Source organism: Arachis hypogaea, chromosome 19, assembly GCF_003086295.3.
Source record: "Arachis hypogaea cultivar Tifrunner chromosome 19, arahy.Tifrunner.gnm2.J5K5, whole genome shotgun sequence".
NCBI lineage: Eukaryota > Viridiplantae > Streptophyta > Magnoliopsida > Fabales > Fabaceae > Arachis > Arachis hypogaea.
In genome coordinates, this window is record NC_092054.1 from 139,661,246 (window position 1) to 139,677,424 (window position 16,179).

Here is a 16,179-nt window from a genome sequence, read left to right on the forward strand (position 1 = left end):
TTTTCATCCAATCACAGTTTATCAAATGCTGGTTTGAATAGGATATCGGTCGAGCTCCCTTGATCCACCAGGGTTCTGTGTAGATGGGCATTGACAAGTATCGTAGTAATTACTACCGGATCATCATGTCTGGGAATGATGCCTTGCCCATCTTCTTTAGTGAAAGAGATGGTTGGAAGGTTGGGAACTTCGCCCCCGACCTGGTAGACTTCCTCCAGATGTCTCTTGCGAGAGGACTTTGTGAAACCGCCTCCCACAAACTCCCCTGAGATTATATGTATATGTCTTTCTGGGGTCTGTGGTGGTGGGTCTCTTCGGTCCTCCTCCTCTCGCTTTCTCTTGCCATGATGGTCCGACCTTTTTCTGATATATCTGTCAAGCCGACCTTCCCTAGCCAGCTTCTCTATCACATTTTTCAGGTCGGAACATTCATTTGTTGAGTGACCATATAGCTTATGGTACTCACAGTATTTTCCACGTCTTCCTCCTTTTTTGTTTTTGATGGGTCTAGGGGGAGGTAGCCTTTCAGTATGACAAATCTCCCTGTAGACATCAACTAGGAAAACTCGTAGAGGAGTATAGGAGTGATATCTTCTGGGCCTTTTAGGGCCGACTTCTTCTTTTTTTTGGGCTCTCTCTCTCTTTTTCTTTTGATGAATGAGAGTGCCCAGGTTGCAGTTTGGCTCTCACAACCTGGCGTTTTCTTCCATGTTGATGTACTTCTCAGCTCTTTTCTGTACATCACTTAAAGAAGTCGGGTGTCTTTTCGAGATGAACTGGGAGAAGGAGCCTTCTCAGAGTCCATTTACTAGGCCCATAATCACTGCATCTGTAGGCAGGTCTTGAATTTCTAAGTACGCTTTGTTGAACCTTTCCATGTAATCCCTTAAAGGTTCTCCGACCTCCTGTTTTACTCCCAGGAAACTTGGTGCGTGCTTTACTTTATCCTTCTGGATCGAAAATCACATGAGGAATTTTCGAGAGAGGATGTCGAAACTAGTGACCGACCTGGGGGGGAGACTATCGAACCACTTCATTGCTACTTTTATCAGAGTTGTCAAAAAGGCTTTACAACGAGTAACATCAGAGGCGTCGGCTAGGTACATCCGACTTTTGAAGTTGCTCAAGTGATGCTTTGGGTCGGTGGTCCCGTCGTACAGGTCCATGTCAGGGCTTTTGAAGTTCCTTGGAACTTTTGTCCTCATTATGTCCTCATTAAACGGGTCTTCTCCACCCAAGGGAGAGTCTTCTCAGTCACTATGAGAGTTTTGACCTCAGAGGGTGGATTCTAGTCTCAAGAGCTTTTCTTCAAGCTCTTTTCGTCGCTCGACCTCTCTTCTCAGGCTCCTCTCTGCCTCTCGCTGTCGTTCCAGCTCTTGCTCTTGCTGTTCCAACCGTCCCTGGTAGCCGTGGAACAATCCCATTAGTTCGGCTGCATGGGGTTGTCCCTCTTTGCCTGATTCGTGCCCCCTCAGAGGGGGTTCCCCTCGGGTCCTTTACTCCGGAGGGACCTTCCTTGTGTTGATTAGTCGCCCCTTGGTGAGTGACTATGGCTTTTTCATTGTTACCAGCGTCTTGATTCTCTTGCTCGGAATCAGACGCTGTGTTTCCGTCCTCGTTTAAGTCGTCCGCCATCATGGGTCGATCTCCAGTTCCCTGGCAACGATGCCAATGTTACGTGGGTAACCTGAACTGGTGGATTGGGCTTGAAAGGTTGGCCCAAGCGTCAAAGAGGAGGTGGTCTCCGACTTGGTTTACGTCTGGGATCCGCCGTCCAACTTGTGTGTGAAAGAGTGGGGGTGGTACCTGCAAAGACACTCTGATGACTAAGTCAGCAAGGGGTAAGCAGGTTTAAAGAGTATTGGAACTTAGAGATACTTGAGGGGTGTCAGTGTATTTATAGTGGTGATCCAATAACCACCGTTGGAGTAGTTCCACCTTTTAAGGTGGATAACCGTTCCTTTATCGTGGGGGTAGTTGAGATATGGCTCCTGAAAGTGGGTTGAGAGATTTTAAGGGTAGTTACTTATTTGAATAAGTGTTATCTGCCAGTTATCCTTCGAGTCCGACTTCTTTGAGGTGGAGTCTGTGTTGAATCCGACCTCCTCTGAGGAGGTCAGTGGGTAGTGAAGGCCAATCTTTGGATATGAACAAATATTATCATACAACGAGTCATTGACTTCTTATAATTTTATAACTTTCCCATGTAAGTATTGTTATATACTTACATAAGTTTCCATTTAATTACAATTTCAATCACTAGCTAGACACAATATATTCTCACTCATACTCACTTTTACTAATATTTCAACATCAAACATTCGTAAAGCATCTCTTACTACACGTAATTTACCTCATCTAATGGTACATATTTGGTTTACATTTGATAGAAAATAAATTCTGATTTTTTTTTTATTTACTTATGAACAAGAGTGAGCGAGAATCCATGAGATAAACCATGAAACAAGCAAGCTTATTAGCTTATATATATATATATATAAGATCGAATACAGGTCTTTAATTAAACTCCATGATGGATAAAAATTATGAAGGCTTGTGGTATATCATATATGCCTTTCCTCGAATGCATAATGTGCTTTGCTTGAATAGTTGAATGCATTTTATTTATTTATATAGCTTAATCTTTGCTTGAATGTTCAAACATAGATAGATGCTCTTAATTAAAATTATGATGAACTATTCTTTTTATTCAATTAATGTTGATTTTTGTTTTGGCTCCAAAAGATTGGCAATTATTATACCATATGGTGTGAAGATTGAAGATGAAATGAGAGTGAAACACATTGAAACTAGGGTTGTTAGGGTCAAAGTCAAACCATGTTAGTGAATCCCTTTGAACTTGGTGACTCTCATATCCGGGATATGGCTTATCACACCCATCTCAATGATAATGCCACATGCGATACTCATGTTCTTTACACCACCGTTTCCACTCTTTTATACAAGGTAATTCAATTCACTTCCTTTCATGATCGGAGTTTACTCATCTTCATATATCAGTTACATGATTTGATATGTTTGACTAAACTGCTTAACATAATTTGTGTTTAACATCTTAGTTATTATTTTCACTAGCCCCACTTATAAAGAAATTAGGGGATAATCTAATACATTATTATCTTAATTGTTACTTAGTTTAATCTTTGAATCACAGAATAGGTTGCCAGAAACAGGATCTAGCAGTTTCCAACCAGGATTTCATACCCTGAAGCTGATTTCTACTCAGGTTATTATGCATAATTGGACAACTTTCGAAAAACAGTTGTTATCCTTGTTCAAAAATGATCTAGAGGGGTGATTTGTTTTTTGAGTTTTGAGTGCAGATGATAAATGCAACAAGCGGTGTGCAATATGTGCACCAAACAACAATGTGGATTCTAGAACAACTCAAGAATTACTCGTGGGACGCGAAGGCATTGCTGACATTAGCTGCATTTGCCTTTGAAATTCACAGGATTGAATCACTGGAATCTCCATGGACAAATGAAGTCCAAAGCAGGTGGAAGGTCCCTCCTATTGCCACAAATTTAGTGGCTTGGGTAATGGAAGCACTTGAACATATCTGGGAATGGTTAAAACTTTCATCTATTGGTTACAACACAGAAGATGTGCCTTCTTTGTCAGATGCCTTCAATGAGATCCCCCTTCTTGTCTACTGGATACTCGCTTCCCTTGCCGCGTCCGTTGCCAACATTATTGCTTCCTCGTAACCAATTCCCTTCTATTCACAACAATGGCTTTTAGACGTTCTTTAGAATTAATCATGTCATATAACTGCAGTGGTTATTTATTTTGTTTCAGGGATTATCAGTTATCAGATTTTATTGACAGGCTTTCTTCTATTGATAACAATCTGAAGGAACATCTGAGCTTGATCAAACAGGAAATAGGTTATGGCTTGGTGCTTTCCTCTGAATCAAAATATATAATGGAGTCGAGATTGAGTTTCGTTTAGATTAATAATGAGATTTAGATCACCTGTCTCTGCAGATGGCTTTGAAGATTACTTGCGACGTAAGGAAATGTTTTCCCAAACTAAAGATGGTGTAAGTATGCTGAGGAATTTGTGCGAACCTACGCCTGAATTTCCAAGAGTTCAAGTGTATGATGGCAGCACCAAGACCAAGAAAGTGAGCAAGAAACCAAATTATAACCTTATATCATGTCTAATGAAGTGTTTGAATAATTAGTTTCTAATAACTAAGCTAATCATTGTGTCCTTGAAGCAGGGTTTTGAAGTCTTCAAGCAGAAACATGTGTTATTGTACTTTTCGGAGTTCAACTCGATTGATAGTGAGATTTTGTTTTTAAATTATATCCATGTTAGACTCGAGGAAAATCCAAAAGAAGTAATAAAAGGTTTTAAGAAAGAGGATTTCAAGATTCTGTGGATTCCCATTGTTGATAACATGGATGACAGTGCAAAGATCAAGCTCAGATTCGAAACCTTGAAGAGTTACATCAGATGCTATGCAGTGGAGCACTTCTCCAAGTTACCAGGCATAAGATTAATCAGAGAGAAATTAAATTACACTGGTAAACCCATTATGCCAGTGTTGACACCCAAAGGTGACATAATGAATGAAGATGCCAAGGACTTGATCTTTCAGTGGGGGATTGAAGCATTCCCTTTCCGTAAATTCGACGGCGAAGATCTCAGTCTGAAATGGAAGTGGTTCTGGGATGTACTAAAGAAATTAAGTCTTGGAATTCAGGTAAGAAAATTCACACAAAATTGCATTCTGCATTTCAACCTTGTGTTAACAGAGATAAATGTGTTACATTTGATTCAAGCTGGAGGGAGGCAAATACATCTTCATCTACCAAGGAAAAAACAGAGAATGGAATCAGAAATTGGCATTTGAATTGGATAAGATAAAGGCGCATGAAACTATCAAGAGGGCAGACTGTGTAATCGAGCACTATCAACTGGGGAAGAATGATCATGGTGCCATTTCTAGTTTCTGGAAAGAGATAGAAATCAAGAAAGAAACCAAGAAAGCAAGCAAGTTGCATGAAGTCTTGGACTATGAAATCCAAGACAAAATGGAGAGCTTGCTTCGCCTCAAAAATGACCCACAAGGATGGGTGATTTTGAGCAAAGGGTCAAATGTGAAGGTTCTGGGTGGTATGAAGCCTATGTTTGAAACAATGATGAATTTTGAAATGTGGAAAGACAGAGTGCTTCAAATAGAAGGCTTTGACATAGCTTTGAAAGAGTACTATGATGCTCAAGCTGAAGATGATGCTGCAGAAGAAGTGAAGCCAACACCACCTAATGGAAAAATGCCTCTCATCAGAGAACCACCTAATGGAGAAAAGCCACAACAGATTATCTTCATAAAACCACCTAAAGGAGAAAAGTCGATTTGCGATAGAATTTGCAGTGGCATAAAAGATTTTTTCCATCAATGTTGTGCTTGTGCGACAGATTGAATTCTACAAACAGTTATTGCTTGACATACAACTAGTTCTTGTGTATTTATCATGAAAACTGTATACACATTTAATACACAATAGTTTTATCTAATTTGCTATCTTTCTTGCTAAAGTATCTAAAGAACAATATACAAAGCGAAAATATTTCATAGCACGAAAATAATTAGCAGACAAACCAAATTTTAAAGTGCCTTAATACAATATACAAAGCGAGCAAGCAACAAACAAATTCAAGCCCCAAGAGAAAAATGAAAGCCACTAATTAAAGTGCTTTACACATAAATCTAGAAACACTATATGATTCTAGGTTCATCTGATCTTTTGAAGAAAAGTATGAAGAACCCAAATGGTCTAGGTGTAAATCTAATGAACGGAAAAATAATTGCATTCACTAAGTTCATAACAAACGTGAAAAAAGATTCCCCTCCAAAACTCATTTGCAACACTTGCCTGAAGACAAAGAAGAACGACAATCCGACAATAATAGCTGCAATACCAACAGGAGAAGATCCCAAAACAGCAAATGTTCCTGTTCCAAATGCTACAATCATTGTTGCTATAGCCACCAATGTGAAGGAGAATGCCACTTCAGAGAAGTAATAGTCCAACCACTTAGCTTTGTTTAGCGGCGAAAAGAGATGTATGAAAGCTGCAGAAGCAGCCATAACTAAAGATATGGTGTTGGATACAATGAATGCTTTGAAAGAAGGTTTGTGTCCTAATATAGGACTACCCTTATGATCACCATCTTGTTCTGTACCTCCGGGTAAGGTAAATGCAGCTGCAAATGTCACTGTTGCAATTAGAGTGGCCACTATAAGATGTGATTCCTTTGCTTCTTTCGTGAATTCTAACTTTTTAGTACCCTTTCCTAGTCTATCCCTTTCATCTAAATGTTGACTTCCTATACCTCCAGCTTTTTCTAATTGCATTATCAACCTCTGCATTTGGGTAGTAAAATGTTAACTACCTTATACATAATAATCAAATTAGTCCCTCAGTTTTAATCAAATTTGATTGTTATCTCAAACATATAAACTCCTTCAATCTTTAACCTTTTCTGAATTCCAAATATGTTTATCCTTATTTATACAAAAATAATGTCTAATTTAAATGAGAAAATCTTTTGACTTACTTTTTTGGTCAATACTCTATCAGCATCCTCAGCAATAGCATAAGCAACATCAAGGGCCGTTTGGTCATTCTTGTTCAAAGCAAGTCTGTCCACTCGGTTATGATACACCAATTCCCTACTCTGAATCCGAGAACTTGCAAGGTGATGGAGAGGTGTATCTCCATAAATATCCTTCTCATTATAAAGGTGACTCAACGACAACTTTCTCATTATTTTAGCAACTATATGTGAAGATCCTCCTTTCACAGCATAATGAAGAACGTTCCAACCTTTGTTGTCTACTATTTCTGAACAACCTTGGTAGTGTTTTACAAATGTGTCCACGATTTCCTCGTGCCCAAAATATGCTGCAATGTGAAAGGCAGTTCTACCTTCCTTATCTTGCATGTATGCTGTGTCTGTGTTCCTATCTTCATTCAGCAATAATGTTGTCATATCTGTGTTTCCATCTTTTACTGCATAATGAAGAGGAATCCAACCTTTTCTTCCATCCGCATGTTTGATGGCGCTTCTTACATGTTCGTTCTTCATAAGGTCTTTTACCATTCCTAGATGATTACATCGTTTATATAATTTTCAGTTAAAATATATATTATCTTCAAAAAGTTATGTTTGAGGACAAGAAGATGCAATACCTATGTCACTGTTAATCACAGCTGCGTGCAATGCTGTTCGATCGTTGGGGCCTTCATATGCTGGTGATTCCACTTTCACTAATATCTTATCCACAATTCTCTTATATTTTCTCTCTGAAGCTATATAGAGCGGTGTTTCATTCTCATTGTTAGCAACATTATTAATAGATTTATCAAGATTCAACAATATGTCGACTACTTCAATGTGGTTATGGCGCACTGCCTCATGCAATGCAGTGTCACCAGTCTTGGATTTTGCTCTCATAAGCTCTTTCTCTGCTCTTCTCCCAGCTTCAATGTCATCATGAAAACTCTTGGCACTCTCTATCAACAATTTTGTTACGCCCGAATGTCCGTACCTATGATAAATCAGATACATGAAACTTAACTATTAAACTGCTGACTTAATTATTTACTAAATTAAAACTAGTCAAGAAAGTTATTATAGAAAAGTATGCAAAGTCTAGTTTCCAATGCAATTGTCGTGCATTTATAAAAATAAAATGTTTAAAATCTTCTCCTAATAGTAATTTTAACTTGTGTCCTTAGCTTGCGTTTGGAAGGGAAACAGAGACAGGGAGTTTACAAAGTTATATGGTCATATTTGTATGTTATGAGTTTACAAAGTTATCATATTTAATAGTCAAATTCATATTCGTAATATTGCGCATTATAGGTTGGTACCTTGCTGCCAGATGAAGTGGAGTTTCTCCCTTGGCGTTGGCGATTAGAACCTGGCCTCCACATTTATCCAGAACCTTCTTCACAAAATCTTCCGAAACAGTTGATCTTTCGGATCTTTTGTTTAGAAGATAAAACAACGGTTGGGGTGGGGAAACAGTTTGAGCTGGTATAGTGATTGCAGATGTTAAGTGTAGATGAAGGATGGTGTTATTGTTTGGAGTGAGTAGATGCTCAATGTTTTGGACATCATTGAATGCATCGAAATTGCCTTCGATTGCAGCGTTGTATAAAGTACAATCAATACTCTTCCGCCTGCCACTTCCAGCCATAAGGCTGATGATGACAACTGAAACAATGCACAGTTACCTCTGTTTTGGAGATTGGTTTCAAAGCTCAAATTAAATGTGACCAACTATTAATAATAAATAAGTAGTAGCATTTGTCTCATCATACACAAACTAGTCCAATCAAATATATACCTTGCTTTGGAGACAGGTTTTATAACAAAAGTGAGACGGATTCATAAACAAATAGCTGTTTCTGTCACAAATTACATAATTAGTTCATTATTATATAATATATAATTTATAAGGTTATTTTAATCTCTTTTTTTCTATAGTATATTTACTTTAATATATTCTCTATATAATATATATGTGGTTTTAAGATGCCAATACAGCAAGTGTTATAACATTTCCTTTAGCTGTAACAACCATTAATTTTTTTGTAATAACACTTAAAACATGGATGCTTTGGCTCTCAAGAATTTAGAGTCCATCCCCTAAAGCAAGGTATCAACTATGCACTACCTAGCAAAAATAAATAAATAAATAAATAAAGCTTGGCACTCTCTAAGTAAGAAAGTTTCACTTCTACTGAAGTATTTTTTACATGATTCTCGATAACAAAGATCTAATTATCCAATGCACATAAGTCTTCAACTTATGTGGCCTTAAAAGTACTTAGTGGATAATCAAATGCTATAGCACTAATGTATGGTGTGAAGAATGCCACAAAATCTCACAATAACCATTGACAGCAAAGTGATAAAATTTTATAGTTTGATCAAAGTGAGGAACTCAAATTAATACAGCCGAAAACCTAATTACAAAATTGAAAGCAGTATAAAAACCCAATTGAAAGGAAAAATATAAGGACCTAATTGTAAATTTGGTAAATCTATAAAGACTAATAAAATAATTAAACCATATCAATATTTAACTATTATTTTTATACAAAGACATTTTTATCCAAGTAATTTCCATTTCTATTCTTGAAGCAAAATCCAAGATCTATATTATATATAGATAATACAAATAATACAATATAAACCAATAACTATGATTCAACCTATTTCAGAGACTCGAGAGCTACTTGATTAAAAGTTAGTAGAAGTAATATAGAAAAGTAAAGTATAAAATTTTAAGGCAGCAAAGTTAACAAAAAAAAGTGAAGAAACAAATCAAACCAAAATACAAAATTCGATAATGTGGTCATTTTTTAAAGAAAAAAACCAGAGAGAAAAATAATTCATTATTACCAGAAAAGAAAAACTTTAAGAATATGCTTACACATGAGTGGATGATAATGATGTAAACATTTACTGAAAATCTGAAGGCAACTGGGTATAAGTTATAACTGTAATATCTTTTTAACAGCCATCTTACATGTCATCATGATACATTTGCACTGGTTGAATTGTGCTACGATCATTTTATTTCCATCCAACTCAACATATACTGCTGCATCCCAACATATTTTTCTCTTTTTTGTAACATAGATCTTATCTATGGTTCAAATTTGATGATCTTTTTTATTATATACGTGCATCTATTTCTTTACATATGAACCATTGATGGTTCACTGCTCAGTCTCATCAGGATAGGCTTCAAGAAACTCTCTTATTCTCAGCCTTTCGTCCTTTGTGAGATCAGGATTATCACCAGTCAATCTCTCCCTAAGCAATGCGCCAACACTGCTGGAATCATCAAGGACCTGTTCATGGAGGAGAATGCATTATCTGAAAATCAAGAGGAAGCACTGTGCAAATTTCTAATGATTTAAAATATGCATTGTTACAATTTGAGCTCAAATCATAAAATATCATATTCTGGAAAATTGTTGTAATTCATACTTGAACAAATTCATGAGCAAAGATTCTAGTTTCTTTACTGAAAAGAAAAGCTACTTCCAATTCCTTGGATTCAAAGATGTGAAGAAAGAGTTAACAATCACTAAATTTCTCCCCTTTCTATTTTTGGTTAAAATAATGGAGGATGTTATAAGGAGCACAGCTCACCCAACACCAAATTTTCCATATGTTGGTCTAATGCCGGTTTTATAAGCAAGGTAGTTCAAACTTACGTCAAGAAAATTGTTGACATGGCCATCTTTGTTGGGAGAAGTTATAAGCTCATTCTTGTTGCATATCCATTTCCCATCAACTATGTACTTGTATTCATAGTGCCCTTCCTGGAAAAAGTTATAAGAAACTTGTTTCTTAAACAATTTTGCATATCACGAAACTAGCAAACGCATTAAAGAAAAATTGAATTTAGAAAACTAGAGTCGGCTAAATCTGCAAATTTGTTTCTATAAGTGCACTTACAGGCAATTCCCTCTTGAGAGACCACAAACCTTGCTTGTCATCAAAATCTAAGGGCATTCTCTGAAAATTTGTCAAAATTCATCATATCAGCATTGAGTGGAAAAATAAAGAGAGTTGGTGAAATCCAATAAGCTTGAAGCTAGTAACTTTCTGGGGCCTTGACCAAAACTACTGTCAATATTTCTATTGCAGAAGAACTCAAACAAAAAAACGAATGAGAAAGCTCGATCAGATCAGCACCTGCCCCCATCCGATATCGAGTCCTGAAACTTCCACTGAAGAGCAATTACTGCCTTCCCATGATAAAGTGACAGACTTCTTACTGAGGCCTGTAAGCTTTGAATGCCATAAATAAATGATGGTTAGTAATATAAACAAAATAAAATCAGTATATATCTGCTTGATATTCACATGTTCTTGTTGATATAATGAGGGAATAAAGATAAGAAATAGTTACAGATAGTAACATATAATCTATTCTCTTTTAGTTTAATTGCTCCACGGGCATCTTTTACCATTAAAAGAAACTAATTGGATCCCTGATTCCCTGTTGCTAAAATTCCGTCAAGTCACTATTATAGGGTAGACTCGAATCAAAATTTATATATGTAGGGACCATAAAAATGTGGAATTTCTAAATTGACTCACAATGTCAGCAGTCGCACTTTTAATGGCATCCAGTTTCGGAAAGCATGGCCTTTTGCTCTGCAAATGACAAAAAGCCTCAAGCAAATGAGAATAATAGCCATTACACCGTTCGAATGAGAATTTTAAGACCTAGATTACAAGGATAATTATCAAATTATTTTAGAATGTGCAGCATTAAAAAGCATCAAGAGAAGTTACCAGGAGAAGTTTATAAGCCTCATTGAGTTTATAACCCTGAACCCAAAACATATATGCCAACTGAGACAAAAATAAACAGTTAATAAGTGACTAATGGAGATCAATCAACATATAATATCTTAAATGTACCTGAGATAAAAATAAACAAATAAAGATGCATTTGAATTCATGCCAAAATGTTCGAGAAAAAAGGAAAATTGAAATCTACTTCATGGAAGTTTGAATTGGTTAATCCATTTTCCGTCATCCATAGTATAACTAACCACCTTTTGGATTTCCTTACTATTGATCAAATATAAAGTCATACCAAATTCAATAATATCAAAATTAATAGTGAATATATAGTCCCAAAAGCTCTATTATGCTTACATGAATTAGAGAATTAAACATTTTCTGATAAAACAGCAAAATATCAATTTTTAGGATTTCTTGTATAACCTTTATAAAAACAAGGGCAAGCTAGAAGAGAATACATTAGGATGGTCTGCGCTATTGCCATACCAGCAAAAATCATTCTAGCAGTCAACAGCAAAAGTATACATGGTAAAGAAAAAGGTGGCCTAGAGCATGAGGCTTCCATTATTGTAAGGTGAGGCAGTCATATGTACACAACCTTAGCCCCATAAGAGGAGAATCTGTTTCTCACAACTTGAACCAGGGATGGCCAGAGGCAACAAGCTTGGCACCCTACTGTAGCACTAAATTAAGTTTGATCTACAGGCTTTAAAAAATTACATAAAATTATGAAATCAAAAGTTTTACTATTATATGGTTTTTGGTTATTCATTTGATACTAACAAATTTAAGTGAGAACAACTAATGAAAGCATTCAGTTGGTGAGAAGTCACTTAATACATTCAGTGTCTTGTCTTTACTTTGATTAAATGGAAAGTAGTTCCTTTAGCATAAATCAGGCAAATACCTGGAGAGAGAAAATGCACACTAAAGACAAAATCAAGAGACATACCGCAATGGCTGGAGCTCTTCCAAGTCCAGCAGTGCAATGTATATATGTCACCCCTCCATTGGAATTTATTGCCTTGTATAATTTGCTAACTACAGCTGGGAGACGCATCCGTAAATCAAATGCATCAAAGTCTCTGCCACATCAAAATCAGATCATCGTTGAATGTTAAGAAGTGCAAGGCATACAAAGGCAAAGAAATGTATAATAGAGAGGGAATGATCAAAACCTACCAATAATAGTAAATTAAGAACAATAAAGCAAAGTGACATTACTAATTAAGAATAAATTAGTGCCTGATAAAAAATAGAAGTAGAGAGTTTGGCTTACGTGTTGCAAGAGAGCAGTCAAAAAGATCATAAATATTTGTAAGTATATATTATCAACATCCAAGCAAACCATTCCCTTGTTTATATTTAAGTATTTAAAACAGAGTATGTGATTGTTAGGAAGATTATCATATGTGACAGTGACTACAGATTTTACCTTAATATTATTATTACGGCGGTAATGTCTTTGAGCTTAATTCTTTGCTATATGTTAAACTTTGTTACCCATGCAAGCCATGAGTTGTTAGCACTAATCAGTAGAATATAGAATACAGCGAAGTACTGGATTTTTGTGAAGGAAACATTCTAGCAACATTTTCAATGGATTTCTTAACATGCAACTTAACCTGAGTAGAAATAATTCAGGCCAATTTGAATTTATAATGGTCCCCTCTTAATGTTATCATTTAACCAATATCATCCCATAACTGACCTTATCTGAGCACGCAAGTGCTGAATGTCACCGCACGCCTTGGCATATTCTCGTATGGCATTGATATCAACTCCAAAATATCTGAAATAGTGGTCAAGAAGCACAACAATTTTTCTTGTTTTCCCAATTTCCAAGTGGAAAAAGAAAGCCTTATAAATAAACTACTAAGGATACTCTAGGTCTGGATCTTGTTGCAAGCAAAATATAGTTTTCACTCCAATTTTCCGAAGTTTGTCAACATCTTCGGGAGTCTGGAATTTACAGATAAAATTAAAGAAGTCAGATGATCAAACTTGATTTCACAAAACTGTACCAGATTGCCACAAATCCACAACTGGAGGGGAAAAAATAAAATAAAAACCTGTAGGCATGATCCTACTATCAAGTCTGGACGGATGAAGTTGTAGTTCATTCCCAATTCATGCCTATATGTCAAAACTGTATAAAACTATGTCATAAAGGGTTTATGGTGTTAATATTCAAAGAATGAAAGAAACGGAAGGTCATTATAATGAAAGAGCCATCTATTGGATAATCCAAAGTCCAAACTATTAGCCGAAGTCAAATGCTGTATATATGGCTGTAAGAACTTATCTTAACAAATGACATGAAAGTTTATTTATGGTAACATGAAATCTTTTTACGCAACATCAAAGATGTAGCTTCAAAATAGAGACATGGTCTTCTAATTTCTTTTGGTTAATCAAACCTATAAGTACAAAGTAGCAGAATACAAACAGAGTGATGAAATATACCAGCACCCATGGCTTCTGTCATGTTGTTACTATATGTCTCAGACTTTTCCTCTTTCATATCAAAACTACTTGTCTCTGCACTTGGTATGGAACCAGAAGCAGACTGCAAAAGGAAATGCCAATCATGTTCTCTAGTGAAAAGAAAAGAAGATATGAAGCAACAAGGACACAAATTGCAGATACCAATACTCCTGTTTACATAATCAAACCAAAGGGAATGACACTCGGGTAAAAAATTGACATTCACTTTTTGAGTTTGAAGTATTTCTATTGCAGACACTCCTTGTTTTCTTTATAATTTGTTTTTATTCCCACACGTGCACCAAAATGACAAAATGTATACTCTCCATTCAAATGCTATCACTATCATTGATTTGGCCATTTTCGTATGTTTCAGAATATGCCAAGAAAATTCCATTGTCTTACTATTCTGTGTACTGGCCTCATAATTCAGCTTTGCAATACCACTATTGCATTATTCCTATGCAAAGAATCCTCACATTATTATTACTATCTATAAGTTTCTTAAGAGCTTATGAACTCTTAACTGATTAGCACCACCAACAGCAGATTGATAAAATGGAAAACCAAAAAATGAAAAAAAAATATATATATATATATATATTTTTTCTCGGAAAAGATAAAGTTACCTTAATTGCCATACTTCGATTCTGATGAGAACTCTTGCTGATTCCCTAAAACCAACCACGAAAGCCACATTTTTCACATACAAATTAAACACATTAACAAAGAAAATGCAGTGTAAGTAAATAGGGCGAGACTGAGGTACCAGTGAAACAGAACAGAAAGGATGGTTCCTGTGGTGGCGCGTGGATACTTGGAAGGGCAAAACATAGGATCTACAAATGGGGGAAACACACAGAAAAGAAAAGAAAAGAAAAAGTTTAATTAAGAATCTCATTCGATTTGGATGGCATGGACAAAGAAAAAGCGTGCATTACAGTGAAAATATAAATTAAAATAAAGGAGGAAGAAAGAATAACGAACAGCTGAAGATTCTGAAGGCAGTTCATGATTGCAGCAGAAACCTGAAACACTCTTGAGTTGAGTTGCTTAGAGTTTCAGTTTTTTTTTTCTCTGCGAATTGTGATTGATAGTTATGCAAACTCTCTCTCTCTCTCTCTCTCTCTAATAGTGTCTACTTCGATTACTCTCTATTCCTTGATATTTTGATTTATGAATTACTTTATTTTATACAGTTACAACCAGAAAAAGGCGTTAGCCTTTTCTTTTTTTGGGATACAGTTCCATTATTGATTTTTGTTATAGCAATTTTTTTTTATGACAGCTACATTTTCATATAAAAATAATAGTTTATATTTTGACATGTATTATATTAAATAAATTCATTAATTATGTTAAATTATCTCATAATCTTTAATTATTATTTTCACAAAATTTTTATGTGAAAAATATTTTTTAGAAGGTTCTTAATCATTATTATTGAGCAAACATTTTTTGTGAATAATCGCTTGATAAAGGCATTGCTGTGCGCAGTGGCTGTTACTAAGATCCAATGATTAAGCATGAAATGTTTCTGATGAATATTTTTGCAATATTTTAGAGAATGAATTTGCAATCGAAGAATGAAGAGGTCAAGAGGACACTCAAATGACATAAACTACTGGGTCCAACCACGTGGGCTCACGGCGGTATAGACTCCACGCTTTTTACTATGAAAAAAATAAAATCATTTTGGAATGTGATTTTCAAGAAGGAAGAAATAATGCAGCTTTGAGACCTAGTTAAGATGGTATATCAGAAGGGAAATTATCCGTCGAGGACGCCGAAAATAAATATGTGATGCTGATATTACGCGTCAAATTTAGATTATAGTACTTGTAAGTTGTAAGTTTTATTGATTGTAGAATAATTTTGAATTTTCGTTTTTTTTTTTACAAGTGAGATTAATGTTATTGATTAGAAATTAAATATTTATGTATAGAAGTCACAAAAAAAATATTTATGTATGAAGCATATTTGGACCAGTAAAAAAAAATTAGGTGGTGAACTAAAGTGAAAGGAATGACTTTTTTAGTGTAGAGGATAGTTAAAAAATAAAATTTATTTCGGTTGGGCAACATAATTTTTTATGATACAAAATATAATAGGCACAAAAAATATAGATAAGAAATAAAAAATATCAGAATTTTAAATTTTAAAATAATTAAAAAGAATAAATAATAAATTTAATCATAATTAAAAAAAATAAATAATAAATTAATCATTTTTTTAACATGTTATTTTCTCTTAATGTTACGTACATATAAGATGATGCAGTTTATGTAAAATAAAATGAGAATATTTTT

The 16,179-nt window shown here is 35.2% G+C and overlaps 3 protein-coding genes across 5 annotated transcripts; 1 reads left to right on the top strand and 2 right to left on the bottom strand.

The window, feature by feature from the left end:
• Window positions 1–2,658: 2,658 nt before the first annotated feature.
• Window positions 2,659–5,551, top strand: LOC112779629 (protein SIEVE ELEMENT OCCLUSION B-like). 2 transcript variants are annotated; one of them, XM_025823958.3, is made up of 7 exons: window positions 2,659–2,967; window positions 3,176–3,247; window positions 3,345–3,727; window positions 3,823–3,911; window positions 4,012–4,151; window positions 4,251–4,736; window positions 4,816–5,551. In XM_025823958.3, exons 1-7 carry the CDS (start codon window positions 2,839–2,841, stop codon window positions 5,455–5,457), a joined length of 1,941 nt encoding a protein of 646 aa, XP_025679743.1. In that variant the 5' UTR covers window positions 2,659–2,838; the 3' UTR covers window positions 5,458–5,551. The 2 variants fall into 2 exon arrangements, with proteins under 2 accessions (XP_025679743.1, XP_072082712.1); XM_072226611.1 differs by having other exon boundaries at window positions 2,758–2,967; window positions 3,181–3,247.
• A 38-nt stretch (window positions 5,552–5,589) lies between these two features.
• LOC112779630 (protein ACCELERATED CELL DEATH 6-like) lies at window positions 5,590–8,384 on the bottom strand. Of its 2 annotated transcripts, none has more exons than XM_025823961.3 (4): window positions 7,915–8,384; window positions 7,231–7,589; window positions 6,596–7,143; window positions 5,590–6,241 (listed from the first exon to the last, which is right to left on the bottom strand). In XM_025823961.3, exons 1-4 carry the CDS (start codon window positions 8,241–8,243, stop codon window positions 6,179–6,181), a joined length of 1,299 nt encoding a protein of 432 aa, XP_025679746.1. In that variant the 5' UTR covers window positions 8,244–8,384; the 3' UTR covers window positions 5,590–6,178. The 2 variants fall into 2 exon arrangements, with proteins under 2 accessions (XP_025679746.1, XP_025679745.1); XM_025823960.3 differs by having other exon boundaries at window positions 5,590–6,401.
• A 1,108-nt stretch (window positions 8,385–9,492) lies between these two features.
• On the bottom strand, window positions 9,493–15,162 carry LOC112776742 (phosphoglucan phosphatase DSP4, amyloplastic). Its single transcript, XM_025820975.3, has 14 exons — window positions 14,858–15,162; window positions 14,640–14,709; window positions 14,500–14,544; window positions 13,850–13,952; window positions 13,456–13,532; window positions 13,269–13,345; window positions 13,095–13,175; window positions 12,336–12,468; window positions 11,369–11,428; window positions 11,171–11,227; window positions 10,763–10,858; window positions 10,523–10,582; window positions 10,279–10,386; window positions 9,493–9,909 (listed from the first exon to the last, which is right to left on the bottom strand). The coding sequence occupies exons 1-14, from the start codon at window positions 14,881–14,883 to the stop codon at window positions 9,775–9,777; spliced, it is 1,128 nt and encodes a 375-aa protein (XP_025676760.1). The 5' UTR covers window positions 14,884–15,162; the 3' UTR covers window positions 9,493–9,774.
• Window positions 15,163–16,179: the final 1,017 nt, after the last annotated feature.